Here is a 15,684-nt window from a genome sequence, read left to right as displayed (position 1 = left end):
ATCCTTTGGCACATCCTAACTTATAACTTGAAAACGTATATCTCGACTGCCACCAGACAGTTTAAACCAAATTATTATCAATAGAGAGAAAAAAAAGATAAAGCTCCAACCGGACTTCCTCAGTTTCTTGGAATGATAAACACATGCCCAAACAACACTATTTATACAAACTAAAATTGTTCAAATTAGGTTAGTTTGTCCACAAAGTTTCTTGCTTTCTCCGACATATCAAAGAGATGTTATGGATCCATCTAAGGTGATCTGAAGCACCGGCCGATACCTCATGAAGTATTGAATCCCAAGCTACCTCAGTCTTCTCTTGACATCGTTGTAAGATTTTCATTTCTAGATCACCACTGCTTGAGCAGTCCTGAAAAAAAAACTTGATCTTAGAGCCCTCATCAATTAGGGCCTCCTGATCTTTCTCCTGGACTCTGGAAGCCTCCATGACTCTCTCCTTAACTGCACGAGAACATTGATCCAGACTCAATCTCCGCACAGCGAGCCGGTGAGCCCTCTTTACCTTCAATCCTCTCATGCCAGCTTCCAAGTCAAGGAATTTCGGCAGCCAGTCCTCAGCAAATTCTGCAGGCTGCTCATCTTCCTTACCCTTAGGCAGACAGATGATCCAAATGTTTTTTCTCCTGCCCCTGTTCTCAAGATTATCCACTTGGTCACGCAAATTATGGACCTGCATCTTCAGGGCTTGGATCCTATCCTTGGATGAACTGGCATCAGCTTCCACCACTGTGACCCTGTGCTCCACCTCATCCATCCTCTTCTCCAGGTCTCCCAGCTGCTGCTCAGGCTTCTGCAGCATGAGAGAGACTGGAGCCAGCTTCTCTTCAATCTGTTTCCCCAGCATCTCACGAGACTTCAAGAGCTCGTTCACCAGGGCTTGGAAAGTAATCAGTTCCGAGGCTGCTGTAGGCTGAACTGCAGACCTGGCCTCAGATGCTCCTCCTCCCTTTTTCAGCATCGCTGGACAGCTGGAAACACAGGTAAGTTAATTTTTCGACGTTTCTTGGGACTCCATGATCTTTCCGGAGTCCTAAGATATCACAATGGCCTGGGTTGGGTGGGTTAAAGGATCATCATGCTTACGCTGTGATGCGAAGCTCTGCAATACGATATTCTCAGATCGCCACCATCTTGGATCCCCCTGACCTAACCAAACTTTTATGCAGATCAATCATAATCACCCTGCTCTTAAATACTGTGCCTTGGCTCATAAAGGCAAGTATCCCATATGCCTTCTTAACCAATTAATCTACCGGCCCTACTAACTCAAAGGACCAGCAGACATACACACCAAGATCCTTCTGTTCCTTGGTGCTTCCCAGGGTCTCTCCATTCATCATGTATTCCCTTGCCTTGTTTATCCTGTCCAAGTGCACCACCTCACACTTATCCAGATTGGTCTATTTGTCACTGATCAGCTGACATGAACAGCCCATCTGTATTCTCCTGTATTCTAAGGGTATTCTTCTCAATATTTACCATTCACCAACTTACATATTGTATCCAATAGCACATCCATGAAGTTAATGATTAACCCTCCTACATTCAAGTCTAAATTGTTTACATACACCACAAACACTGGACACAGTCATAAAAACACCCCTCAATCAACACCCTCTACTTCCCGCCACGCAGTCATTTCTGGATCCAATTAGCCAAGTTCCTTGGAATCTCACAGACTGTTACCTTTGCTAAATCTCCCATATGGGACTTTTATTAAAGACGTTGAAGTCCAAATTACCTTCACCTATACACCAGGCCACATCTTTGAAAAATTCCATCAGGTTTGTCAAACAAGACCTCCCCTTAACAAAACCATGCTGACTGTTTTTGATTAATCCCAGTCTATCAAAGTATAGATGAATTCTGTCCCTCAGTTGCATCCAATAGCTTACCCACTACAGAGGATAGACTGACTGGCCTGTAGTTTCCAGGTTTATCGCTTGCTCCCTTCTTGAATAATGGTACCCCACTAGCTGTCCTTCAGTTCTCTGGCACTTCACCTGTGGCCAGAAAGGAATTGAAAGTTGTGTGACTGGTGTTCCCCAGATGCAATGAAAGAGAAACTGCAGAGGTCATGATGATCTTTGCGAGGCTTTCCAAGGTACAGGATTAGATGTGTGCCTGTATACAGGCACGGAAGTTTAATGTATAGCCTGTACCCTCTTGCTCTCTCGTGGACCAGAGATTCTGAGAGTGTCCTGTGGGGCAAAACTGAAGCTTTGCAGGTAAAAAGAAATTCCTTTAAAAACTAGTCCCAATTCATAGAATTTAAAACTTTAGTGTGATTGGGCCTTTGGTCTTCAAGAACAATTGGAAGGACCCAAGGTTGGAAGGTAGGACCATAGCTGCTTAGCCTCTTGGACCTGGTGCTGCAGTTGAGCTTTCAGTCACCAGGGGGCAAAGCTACACTAAGTTAATCTGTTACTGCAACTATTTGAAGCAGGAAAACGTCCTCATGTGCAAAGTGCTGTACAATCAATGTGGGTGGGAGAAAATGGACTCTCTCAGACAGCAATGGCTCATCATTATTATTTTCCAAGATATGCACAATTCAAATATTCTGAAGGCCACAGCTCAACCAATAATTTTAGCACTGCTGGAAGCCCATTTTTATATTCAAATTTTGATAATGTACTTCTATTGCATCAACTGGTACACCCAAGTACCATAGCAATGCTGTTACACAGAACATTGAACTATATCCAAAATTAACCAATGTTAAGCAACAATTCACAAAATAAACTGCAAGAATTAGGGACTAAGTCAGTTTGATTTAAATTTTGAGAAGTAATTGTTAGCACATATTGAACAAATATAATAAATTATACTCCATTCTATTTAACACTTTGAAGAGTTTGTATTTGCATCATGTACTATTGTTACCTTGTGACAAAACAGTAATTATGAAAATAATGATAGTTAAAGGGCTAGAGGTCAGTTCAGAAATTGAGAAACAAATCATTGGCACATTTTGAAATTGTACCTTGTGCACATTCAAACCTGGGTCATTAATGAATATTTTTAAAAATTCAGTGATCATGTACTGACCCACGGGAAACACCACTGGATTCTTCCTCCAGTCTGAAAAACAACTATCACTCAAGCAACTTCACATAGCTGTTACCATTGTCCTTCTTATTCCACGGCCTTCAACTTTGCTGATAAATCTATAATATGATACTTTATCAAACACCTTTTGTCGTCACATCAACCACATTCCCCTCAACAATTCTTTCTGTTAGCTCACCAGAAAACACAAGCAAGTTAGTTAAACATTTGTTAGTTTAACAAATCCACACCAGTTGTCTCTAATTAATCTGGACTTGTTCAGGTGACAATAAATTTTGTCTCATCAACTTTATATACAGCCAATCTTACTAATATCTCCTTTTTATCTAATTTTAACTCTTCTGATAGCTCAATGCTTCATCTTTGAGCAGCCATCTTCTTTCTTGTTCATTTAATATCACTGCTTTGTCCTTAGTCTTTATGCTCTTTGTGGTTCCCAATTGACCCCACTCATCTTGTGACTAACCTTTAATCATTTAAATGCATCAGGAACACTTCTGGATTCTGTTTCAAGTAACCTGCCAATCTCTTCTTAGACTCTCTCAGTCTCTGATTTCTTTTCCCATTTCCCCTGTGAGTTTTTTCGATTCCGTTTGCATTAGCTTACACTCCCTTTCATCATTGAATGACCTCTTGCCCAACCTTTCCCCCCCTCATGGAAATGTACCTTGACCATAAGTTTGTCCACCAATCTTTGATTTAAATCTATCTTTGATGGTCTGTTTTCTACACACTGGAATAATCCATCCTCCGGCTAAGTATTTATACTTTATGTTGCTCCTGTGTCTTCCTAAACCTGAAGACAATACAATCATCATTTCACAGATTCTCTCTGATTGACACTTGATCTGACCTCATTCCCCAAAACCACATCCAGCAATGTCTCCTTCCATGACTTTTTTTTATTCATTCATGGGCTGAGGACATCACCGGCTAGGCCAGCATTTATTGCCCATCCCAATTGCCCAGAGGGCAGTTAAGAATCAACCACATTGGCCAGGATCAAGTAAATTCCCCTGAATGCATGTCAAAAACTCTCTTCTCACTTCCCTTAATATTCTTACACACCCAGAGTTGAAAACTGTGGTGCTGGTCTTCAGGCAGCGACTGAAGAGGCAGGAAAGTTGGTGTTTTGAGCGCAAACTATTCATCAGGAATGTGTGGTTCCTGATGAAGGGCTTATGCCTGAAATATCGACTGTCCTGCTCTTCAGATGCTGCCTGACCTGCTGTGCCTTTCCAGCATCACACTTTTCAACTCTGATTGTCTAGTATCTGCAGTCCCTCACTTTCTCCCATTATCACAAATCCAAGCTATATGAGGATAATTAGTGCACCTCATTATCATTCCTGTATAAGTCTTGCACCTTCCGTGTAATTTCCCTGCAAACTTGCTTCTCCATATCTTTCTCACTAGTTGCTGACATACAAAATACATCCAGTAATGTAATGGTACCTCTATTCAATGCTGGCTATTAACTTTACAAATTGAAGGCATAGTTCTAAAAATATATTTTTGTTTTCTATTTTCCTTACCATGATCTTGTGAGCTTTGTGTGTTCAGCTGGCCTGCAGAGGCACCTTGCCCTGGATGAAAAGATAAAGAAATGACATTTTATCTTAAGGTGTATGGTTCACAGAGTCTCAAGTATTTTGTTTTTTTCCACGGTGAATGACCAATGTTAGTATATACGTAATGTGTGATCGTAACACAGCCATACTGGACTCAAACAGAGCTTGGATTATTTTACTGATGCTATGACAAAGCTCCCTATTCATCAATGTCATTGACTCAAGTCACATCTTTCAAACAGAACAGGAACATGGGACTTAACAACGAGTAGGCCATTCAGCTGGCTCCACCATTTGATAAGATCTTGGCTGATCTAGTGCAGTCTCAGTTCCATTTCCCTCCAATGCTTTCTGGGGAAGACAATTCCACAGATTAATGGTCCTCAGAGAATAGAAGTCTCATCTCCATCTTACAAGGGGGAACTCTTCTGCTTAAACTGTGCTCTCACCCACCCAACTCTAGTCTCCCACATTAATAATGATCATTGCATACTTACAAAATAAAGGAGACAAAATGATACTCCAGAACGTAAACAGTTCAGACTCACTAAACCACACTTTGCTATTAACACCAATTCCAAAATGTTTTTTTAAAAATATTTCTGCTGTTTAACACAAATTATTATGAAGCTGGATTTTCCAGCCCAACCCTCAACTCCACACCCCAGCGTCCTCACTAATGGGAAATCTAAAATATTGCTAAGGGGCGAGTCTGCTCAGTGCTGTTGCCTTTCTACATGCTGTCCCCATTTCCCATTCTCCTGACTCATTGGTCGCTAACCCTATCACAACATCCAGGCTGGGGAGGTGGACTTAAATTTTGAAGAAAAGGCAAATACCTTGCTTAAGCATTATTCTGTTCACAGCTAAATAATGTGAAGAATGCAGGTTGGTCTAAGCTGTTCCATAAGCAGTGATGTAGACCCAAGAAAGATTCTTACTTTTTAAACTGCAGGAATGTGTACAATCTCTTGTGCAGTGGTGGATGGCAAAAGATTGGTCAAAATCTTTTTAAAACGTGGTAATTTCCCAGGTAGTATAAAGCCATATATATTCTATATTCACTTTTGCTGCAACATAACATCATACTCTCATTTTGATGGCATCCTCAGTAGACATCTCCAATTTTCAAAACTGAAGTGTCAGTTTTGTAATTTGAACTAACCTCGTAATTTATATTTGGTACATGGTAAGAAAATATTTCGATACCTTGATCATGAAGATGTCTTGCTTTGGGACTTGAGGATAAACCTGATGGTTTGTTTGGTTTGGCTGCTCTGTTCACCTTTGGAGCTGATTTTAAAAAAAAGAAACAGTTTATGGATATCTCTGTAGTTTAAGGTTTTTTTTAATACTCAATGGAACATTTTGAAATGTTTCTTAATTCATCTGCCTGTAATAGTACGTTTTACAAATTTGCATTCCCAACATCAAGCATCATGCTAAGATAAAGCCAAAAACTGCGGATGTTGGAGATTTGAAACAAGATCTGAAATAGCTGGAGAAACTCAGCAGGTCTGGTAGCATCTGTGGAGAGAAGCACAGTCAATGTTTCAAGTCCAGTGACCCTTCGTCAGAACCCATTCTGATTTTAGCAAATTAATTTTCATGGATCAGAAATCTCCACTGCAATTTATGCCCAATTCTCAATATCTTCTCCCACAAAAGAAAGACCACAAGATTGTAAGATATAGCAGAATTAAGCCATTCGGCCCATAGAGTCTGATCTGCCATTCGATCATGGCTGACATGTTTATTAACCCTGTTCTCCTGCCTTCTCTCTGTAAACTTTGATCCCCTTATTGATCAAGAACATATCTATGGAGAGATAAAACATTGATAAATGCTGCCCCATCCACTGGAACTAACAACATTCCCTTTCCTACTACACCTGACCTAACACAGCAACACCCCATCCTCCTGTCTGTGTCTGCAGTCAACACTCCAGCCGCATTACCTCAACCTAACCATCCTTCCCAACACCTCTTACCTCACACCAGACCCAACACCCCACCTCCTTACAGACATGATTTCCCTTACGCCGACCCTAACATCACACTGCATCCTCCTCAACCCAACATTCCCCCATTCCCCTGATCCTTTCTGACCCAACCCAACACTCACTATCCCAGACATCTGCACATACATTTACACTATAGAGCGTTTATCGAATTTCTGGGCCTGAGTTTAGCACAGCTCAAATTTCCACAAGCGTTTGCACAAGTTTAAAAATCTTGCCAGAAACTGGACCAGCCTACAAAACAGGTCATGGCCCAAGGATGAATTAAACACCATTGGGGATTTTCACTAATCCTACTTGTTTGCAAGTTTTTGAAATGACTGTAAAAACGAAGCCTACTTGGGCGTAGGGATGCAAATAGCCAGGCACATTTTAAAACATTGAATATATATATTTTTAAAAATTGCTAAAGAAACTGACTACTGTACATCAGTTTAGTAAACAAATTGTTCTACATATTCATAAAAGTCATTTTCACCTGTTTAAAATGGTATTACAGGTGGCTAATTAATATAACTAAAAATGAGTGTCCAGTTTAAGTGCAACAAGTTACTTCCCTTCTACATAGTAGGTCCATTGACTCATTTGAGGCCTGTATATTTGGCATCTCAATCAAATCCTTTAATCAAGAGTTGAGGTCTTAACATATTCTCTGGTTGTACTCCCAGCTTTTGAATTCATACTTGGTCATCATCCCTACACTCAGTGCCCAAGACTTGATAACGTCTCCATTCCATCACAAGTATGTTATTTGTGGAACTTATTCCACTTAAATGAGATATGTCACACTTCATTGGGGTAGCATGCTGAAAATGAAACACTGCTATTCCTACAGTTGTCGTAAAAGTTAAAGGTTTTCTCAAAACATGAAGAGTCCCCCAATTTGCTATTTGTTCTGAGACCCAGATTAACAAAGTCCAGACCAGTTTTCTGTACTTAACAAGAATTACTACTGATTACAAATAAATAGATTTTAGCAACTGGTAAACAACTATGAACTGTTAAAATATAACTCTACTAGTTAACCTCCTTTTAAACACCCCCTAGGCACGTATACAGACAAAAATACATTTGTTATGGGTGGAAGGACAGTTCAACGGTCCCCATACAAAGGGTCACTAAGGTGATCCTTTTGCTTGTCAGAACGTGCTGTTCATTGATTTCTCTTCTCTAGATGCTTTCAATTCCTTGCAGGAGGCACAGGACAGCTGGCTTGCAGTGTCAAAATCTTATAGCTACTGGTTAAATGTCACAGTTTACAGCAACTGCTGAGGGAAAACAACCTTTACTTCTTCAGACCTTCTATTGCAGAGGCAGAGAGAGACCCCAGAGATCTGAAGGTTTCTGGCCATATCATTCACACCCACAAGCTGTTTAGCTACCTGGAAGCCAACCACATTGTTGTTGGTAGGCACAGTGCCTCTGCCATCAACAATTGAGCACAATTCCATAAACCAATTAACTATTTGCAGCTAGCTGAATCTCACATTTTGTACACTCCTTGGGGTCAATTTGCCTGAAACTAGACTTCCACCATTAGTTGAACAAACACCAGTATAAACAGCGCTTACACGGAGTGTCAGGTTACTTGCTTCAAAAAAGTACTGCCATACTTCAACAATTCTTGGCTTTTAAATCAGTCCCATTCTCATGTCATTCCTTACATAAGCCTTACATCCATTTATCATGATTTTTGCCACCCAGAAACAATTTCAGAATAGCTTTCATTTCTTTTACAAACTTGCCAGGTCACAATGCTAGTGCATAGAACATTATAGCGCAGTACAGACTCTTTAGCCCTCAATGTTGCACCAACCTGTGGACCCTTTCCAACACTTCCACATCCTTCCTATAAAGTGGTGACCAGAACTGTATGCAACACTCCAAGTGCAGCTGCACCAGAGTTTTGTATAGCTGCAGCATAACCTCATGGCTCCAAAACTCAATCCCTTCACCAATAAAAGCTAACACACTATATGCCTTCTTCACAACCCTATCAACCTGGGTGGTAACTTTCAGGGATCTAGGTACATGGACACAGATAACTCTCTACTCATCTATACTACTAAGAATCTAACCATTGTCCGCGTACTCTTTATTCATGTTGCTCCTTCCAAAGTTAATCACTTCACACTTTTTCTCATTAAACTCCATTTGCCACTTCTCAGCCCAGCTCTGTAACTTATCTATGTCCCTCTGTAACCTGCAACATTCTTCTGCACTTTCCCTAACTCCACCAACTTCAGTGTCATCAACAAATTTACCAACCCATCCTTCTATACCCTAATCAAGTTCATTTATAAAAATGACAAACAGCTGTGGCCCAAAACAGATCCTTGCGGTACACCACTAGAAACTGAACTCCAGGATTAACATTTCCCATCAACCACTACCCTCTGTCTTCTTTCAGCTAGCCAATTTCTGATCCAAACCCATAATCTCTTGCCTCCATATTTTGTGCAATAGCCTAGTGTGGGGAACCTTATTAAACACCTTACTGAAATCTATATACACACATCAACCACTTTAACCTCATCCACCCTGTTTGGTTTTCGTCTCAAAGAACTTAATAATGTTTGTGAGGCACGACCTACCATTCACAAAACCATGTTGACTATCCCCAATCAACTTATTCCTTTCTAGATGATTATAAATCCTATCTCTGATAACCTTTTTCATCACTTTATCCACAATCAAAGTAAAGCTCACTGGCTTACAATTACCAGGGTTGTCTCTACTCCCCTTCTTGAATAAGTGGACGACATTTGCTACCCTCCAGTCTTCTAGCACTATTCCTGTAGACAATGATGACATAAAGATAAAGGCAAAGGCTCTGCAATCTCCTCCCTCGCTTCCCAGATGATCCTAGGGTAAATCCCATCCAGCCCAAGGGACTCATCTATTCTGACTTATCCATCATAAATGTCAAATTGTTTAAAAGAAGGTACAAAAAACAGAGTAAATAAGTCTAATGTCAACCTAAAGTATTATTTTTGTTACAACTTAGTTTTATTTTTTGCCGGCTTCTATTCTGGATGCCTACGTCCTGCAGGCCCCAAGAGGATGGGCAAGGACATTCCTCAACTCAGTCACCATTAGAAAACAGTTCATACACTTCCTCACTGAGAGGAAGACTTTTAGCTGAATGTGTCAAGCAAGAGCTGTGGCCAGGTTTGTTCTGTGTTGATGAATCTCATGCTCCAATCTACTTACCCGTATCATAGGAGCATGTTATTACTGCTCAGGCTCAGCTGTGTCATAATTAACAATTGCACATATTATAAATGTGCTTCTTTTCAGTTTCCCATACAGAGTACCACAATGAATTGGAACTTGGGCAGGCCTTCTAGTCAACAACTCATCAGCTGGAACAAACTGCTTCTGAACTTACGTTTCAATGTTACTGGAGGTGCACTTTTCTCTGTAGGGTCAATGTATGCATCATCAGGTTCGTTATTCTCCATAGGAACAATATAATCATCCTGGAATTAAAGAAAACAGTTTAACAAACAGTAATACACAAATATAAGAATGGAAGATAATCAATCAGTCAGCTCACTCCAAGTTCATTTGCAATTTGAATATTATTTTATGCTCCAAACTCAACTTGATGAACTTCTTGCTGCTTCAAGGAATAAGACAATTCCCTTAGAGTGAGCTTTATTTTTAAAAGGAAATTACAGTATATACAACAAACTATTGATTGTAAACTTAAAAGATTCCCTAAGGTGATATCTAATGTACGGATGTCCAAGCCTGTAATCATGGTCCTAATTTCTGTATGTATTTTTGTACTACCTATACACATATGAAGGGAAAATATTTTAAAAACTTATATTTCCCCTTACTCTTTATTTTATAAGGGAAGTTTTAATATTGTTTCTTTTACCTTTTGATGATTCAATCAATCTAAAATGTATGTTAATCTGGGCTGCCCTTTTCTGAATCATTTAGCAGCCTAATGACTTAAGTATGACAATCACATCAGATACTTCATAGAACAGGCCCTTTGACCCTCGATGTTGCACTGACCTGTGAACTATTCTCAGCTCGTTCCCCTACACTATCCCAAAATCATTCATGTGCTTATCTAAGGATTGTTTAAATCTCCCTCATGTGGCTGAGTTGACTACATTAGCTGGCAGGGCATTCCACGCCCTTACCATTCTGAGTAAAGAACCTGCCTCTGACATCTGTCTTAAATCTATCACCCCTCAATTTGTAGTTATGCCCCCTAGTACACACTGACATCATCATCCTCGGAAAAAGACTTTCATTGTCTACCCTATCTAATCCTCTGATCATCTTATATATCTCTATCAAATCCCCTCTTAGCCTTCTTCTTGCCAATGAGAACAGGTTCAAGCCACTCAGCCTTTCCTCATAAGACCTTCCCTCCAGACCAGGCAACATCCTGGTAAATCTCCTCTGCACCTTTTCCAATGCTTCCACATCTTTCCCGACATATGAGGACCAGAACTGTACACAATATTCCAAGTGTGGCCGCACCAGCATTTTGTATGGCATCACAAGTATTTTATAATTATTTTGTAATAATTCTACCCTTTTAAATGGATTTGTACAACTGTACACATAATTTATGTTTGATAATTAACTGAATTTATTACTGATAAAATTAATCAAATAATCTCAAACAACCTAACTTACAAAACATGAATCTTATACATGCTAAACAACTAAAATAACTAAAACTGTATTCTTTAGCTCAGCATCTAATATGTAATATGTGCAGCTTTATTGAGAAATCATGAAGGTTGTTTCTTCAAGCCTTCATGGTTTAATTCCTTTTCTCCTGACCAGTCTTTTAGTTTCTCCTCTAGTTAAAAATGATATCTATCTTCTAATGGAAATAAAGAAAGCAGTGGAGAAACTCAGCAGGTCTGGTAGCATCTGTAGAGAGAAACAGAGTTAACATTTCCAGTCCAGTGATGCTTTGTCAGAACTGCAAAGGCCAGAGCAATTATGATGAAGGGTCACCTAAACTTGAAATGTTAACTCTGTTTCTCTCTCTATAGAAGCAGTCAGACCTGCTCAGTTAATCTAGCACTTTCTGTTTTTGTCTCAAATTTCCAAGATCCATGGCTTTGTTTTATTTATTTTCCAATGTTTGGTTTATTATTTTTTTTCCTGCTAAATACAATCCCTTACTTAATGTGTTACAAATACCCATCTATTTGAAAACAGTTCACTGTTGATATAAAATCTGAGTCACGTCCCTATTTATGCAGTGTTACCTTTAAGGTATTGCCCCCAGTTCCACCAAACCTGTCTCTGATCTAAACCATTCTCATGTATGCATTCGTAATACATTTTGCTGTAATAAAACCTGCTTTTCAAAGCTTCTGTTATCAGTTTTAAGAAGGGCACCAGAGAACATAAACGGGAAAAATCGGGCTTTTACAAGAACATAATTTGAACAAATCCTTTCCATGTTGTAGATTTTTCAATTTAAAACCACAGCACTTTAAAGACATATTAACATTTAAACAAATACATGGACAATTCCCTGAACTTTGTTTACACATTTACTTACACATTTCAAGAATCCTGCCCAAGCTGCCTCAGCAGAATTCTCACCAGCTAAAATCAACATGAGTCCTCTTTTCACTTTCTAAAAGGCTGTTAAACTTTATTAAGGAAAGACAATCAATTCCAGCAGAGATTGATAACTTAAATTTCTTACATAAAACTCCTTTAAAAACTGATGAAATGCTGAAATATTGTATTTCTGACAGAAAATTTCTGCTCTTCTATTAAATATTTTGAATTCCTGGTTGCTCAGAAGGATACAGGCTACCATCAAAATAAACATTATTTTTCAATGTAATGGGAAACGATAGCTTTAAAGATTCTGAATACAAGGAGTCAGGCCACTTGTTTGTGTACACTGAAATTATTAATAAAATTCCTGCTTTATAACTGGATCAATACGACTAGCTGACTCATCTTGTAAATTACATGATGCATCCAAAATCCTGACTTACAACTGACCACCATGGCTCATCCCTAGTGAGGCCTTGCAGTTTTTGTGGTTATGGACTATTTAAAAAGATTATTCCCTTTTTAATTTCAACCTTACCTCATCATCTTCCCTTTCTCCTATTTTCTGTGAATGCGTAGGTATCTTTCGTTGGACTGGAACTGGTGACGATCGTGGTAGCATTGGAGGTGGCTTTGCAAAAGAGGCTGCTGGTCGGTTGTCTATGAACATGACAAGGAGTGTTACTTCTCATGATTCAGAAACAGCCACTGACCCAGGACTGAACTAATCAGCTCATTTATAATGACGTTTTTAGGTAATATGTAAAGTTACTCTTACATAGAAATCTATAATCTTTAATTCTTTCAAGAAGATTCTTTCAATGATTAATGAATCATAATGCTGTTGAAATTTGCAATAGGTAACTACTATCTCTAATATTCTTCCAATGAGTTTTATATTTTTGGAAAATGGATCCTCCTTCATTTCAGTTTTCGTGACCAGTGTTATACCCACCATTGTGACACTGCTGCTTACAAGAGAACTGGACTGTCTTTGTTACAGTAGGGTTGGAAGGCAATAGTAAAGGTGCTACCTTTTGCTTTACTGAAACTTCACTTCAAAGGAGGGGAATTTCGTGGCATTTTGTATGCCGCAATTGAGTAAACAGACTTCTTTTTAGCAGGGAGCAGAACCAGGCAATAATGGATAAGGCAGGAGCAGTTTAGTTTGGGAGTGGTAGGGTGGAGGAAGGGTTTCCTAAAATTGGAGGAAATCATAGACCATAGGATATTTTGATTGAGGCAAGATAAGTTCCAGAACAGAAACAAATTCCTGGGGAGTGGGGCAGGCTCTGGTCCAAACATTATGGTAAGATGTGACAGAGTGTGCAACCTTTACTATCTCATACACTGATCCATAGTCATAGAATCATACAGCACAGAAACAGACCCTTCAGTCCAACCAATCTATGCCGGTAATAATCCCAAAGTAAACCAGCCCCACCCTGTTCCTGGCCCATATCCCTCCAAACCTTTCCTGTGCATGTACTTATCCAAATGTCTTTTAAATGTTCCAATTGCACCCATACGTACCACTTCCTCAGGAAGTTCATTCCACATGTGAACCACCCTCAGTGTAAAGAATTTGTCCCTCATGTCTTTTTTTGAGTCTCTCTTCTCTTACCCTAAAAGTGCACCCCCCAGCCTTGAAATCGCTCATCCTAGGGAAAAGACAACTACCATTAACTATATCTATAACCCTCATTATTATGTAAACTTCTACAAAGACATTGGCCAATGCAGAGGTCCAAAGATTTTGCATGATTTTCACTGGTTCTATCTTACCTGCCCATCAGCAGCCAAGACACAAATACTGTACTTGAGATGAAGTAATAACTGTGCCAGAGGGGTCTTCACTGATTGATGTACTGAATACTAGTGAACAGCAGGACCCCAAAAAGGAAGAAGGGGAATACAAAGATTCCATGAAAGAGTATAAATCCTCTGTTGAAGAGTGCAAGGAAGGTTGCGTGAAGGGTTTTTGGAAGCTAGGAATGGGAGGTATAGAATCTTGTAGGGAGATAACCCTGAAGGATATCCTCTCCCCAAGTTCCTTCTCATGTTTTAACTGTTAGTATCGAAGATAAAAAGTCTGCCCATTCCCATTGCCTGCAGGTGTTATAGTGACAAGTTCAACTGACTACTAACTATCTATTATAAACAGGTGGGTAGGATGCTGTTTCAGGCTCCCTCTTATTTATCTGATTATGGAGGAAAGTTTGGAGGACTGGCGGAAAGTGGTGGGCAAATTATCATTTGAAATTTTTCCTTGTGCACCGCTGAAATTATGGTGGACAGGAGATCACAAAATCCATCTCTACGAAGTAGCATTAAGTGGTCAGCCAAAAATGCATGGGCACTCCAGGAGAAGCTCACCAGATAAACTGAAGTTTTAACTCTTGTTTTACACTAATTCTGACTTTTGTGCAGTTATTGACAACTGGAACAGCATACATCTTAACTACTTAGCTCATGTAAGAAACAAGTCAACACACTACAGTAACAAGCACTACAGTAATTCTTAAAACAAAACAGCTATGCATTACCTGCATATTCACCCTTGGAAATATGCATAGGTTTGGCAACTATTTTCTTGTTTTTATTTTCACTAGGAGGTGGCTCATAATTTTCATCATCATCACCATCATCACGTGGATCTTCATAAGTGTCGGAGTCATCAGAACGTCCATCTGGATTTTCATAATCACTGGTATCCTGGGGTACACATGAGTTCAATCAAAACAGTTCTTGCAAATGGATTCATATTGCCTACTTATTTGTGTGGCTTGTTTTAAATCAAATAAACTGATTGAATATATAGTTATAACAGTATCTAATGGGTAATATTTCATTAGCTGATGTATAGAACAGGCTAATTCATTTTATCATTCAAATGTTCTCAAGTTATTAAGACTATTGTACAAAATTAATCCATTTCAGATGTGAATTTCATGTGGCCAGCTTGTTATATTTAATGGTTGACATATCCAAAAAAAATGTGCATTAAGGTGGAATCCATGAAATTAATTGTGTCCAAACACTACCTGCCTTTGATTTTACCATCTATTTCTGTCTCACCAGTACCATCATACTATTTACTGACTCGGATACTTCAGTCACTCACTTGCTGCTGACCTTGAAGAATGTTGCCCTGTTGTGAGGTACAGAATTCCACATTTATGATGGTACTTTAAATCTGGCACCACATCAAGCAGGTTTCCAAGTGTGTAGCAGTATTGATGTTAACAAGAAGGTGAGCCGTTAATCTCACTGAAATACTTACACAGGCAGCACATTGGAAAGTTTGGCACAACACATCTGCTAATTTTCAATTTAACATTCCAGATTGCAAAATAAAATATAATGTTGGGATTTATATAAGTGCTAAAGACACTCTAACTAAACTTTAAAAATTATTAAGAATGTAGAATTTTACCA

At 39.2% G+C, this 15,684-nt stretch overlaps 1 protein-coding gene and 1 long non-coding RNA gene across 10 annotated transcripts in view; one reads left to right on the top strand and one right to left on the bottom strand.

Annotated features, from left to right (window-relative positions):
• The window catches only part of blnk (B cell linker), a 205,908-nt gene that overhangs the window by 42,443 nt on the left and 147,781 nt on the right, over positions 1-15,684 (bottom strand). For all 9 annotated transcript variants that reach the window (XM_072557699.1, XM_072557701.1, XM_072557702.1 and 6 more), the window contains 5 exons: positions 14,793-14,961; positions 12,785-12,906; positions 10,076-10,166; positions 5,874-5,957; positions 4,629-4,679 (listed from right to left, as the gene is read on the bottom strand). In XM_072557699.1, coding sequence (XP_072413800.1) covers positions 4,629-4,679; positions 5,874-5,957; positions 10,076-10,166; positions 12,785-12,906; positions 14,793-14,961 — 517 coding nt within the window. The remainder of the gene's footprint in view (positions 1-4,628; positions 4,680-5,873; positions 5,958-10,075; positions 10,167-12,784; positions 12,907-14,792; positions 14,962-15,684) is intronic.
• On the top strand, positions 9,990-14,976 carry LOC140463554 (uncharacterized). The gene is made up of 3 exons (XR_011954698.1): positions 9,990-10,132; positions 12,826-13,001; positions 14,859-14,976. It is a non-coding gene; the product is annotated as an uncharacterized lncRNA (long non-coding RNA).

This window comes from Chiloscyllium punctatum, chromosome 38 (genome assembly GCF_047496795.1).
Source record: "Chiloscyllium punctatum isolate Juve2018m chromosome 38, sChiPun1.3, whole genome shotgun sequence".
NCBI classification, from domain to species: domain Eukaryota; kingdom Metazoa; phylum Chordata; class Chondrichthyes; order Orectolobiformes; family Hemiscylliidae; genus Chiloscyllium; species Chiloscyllium punctatum.
The sequence above is the reverse complement of the archived record's forward strand: the minus strand, read 5'-3'. Positions and strand labels throughout refer to the sequence as shown.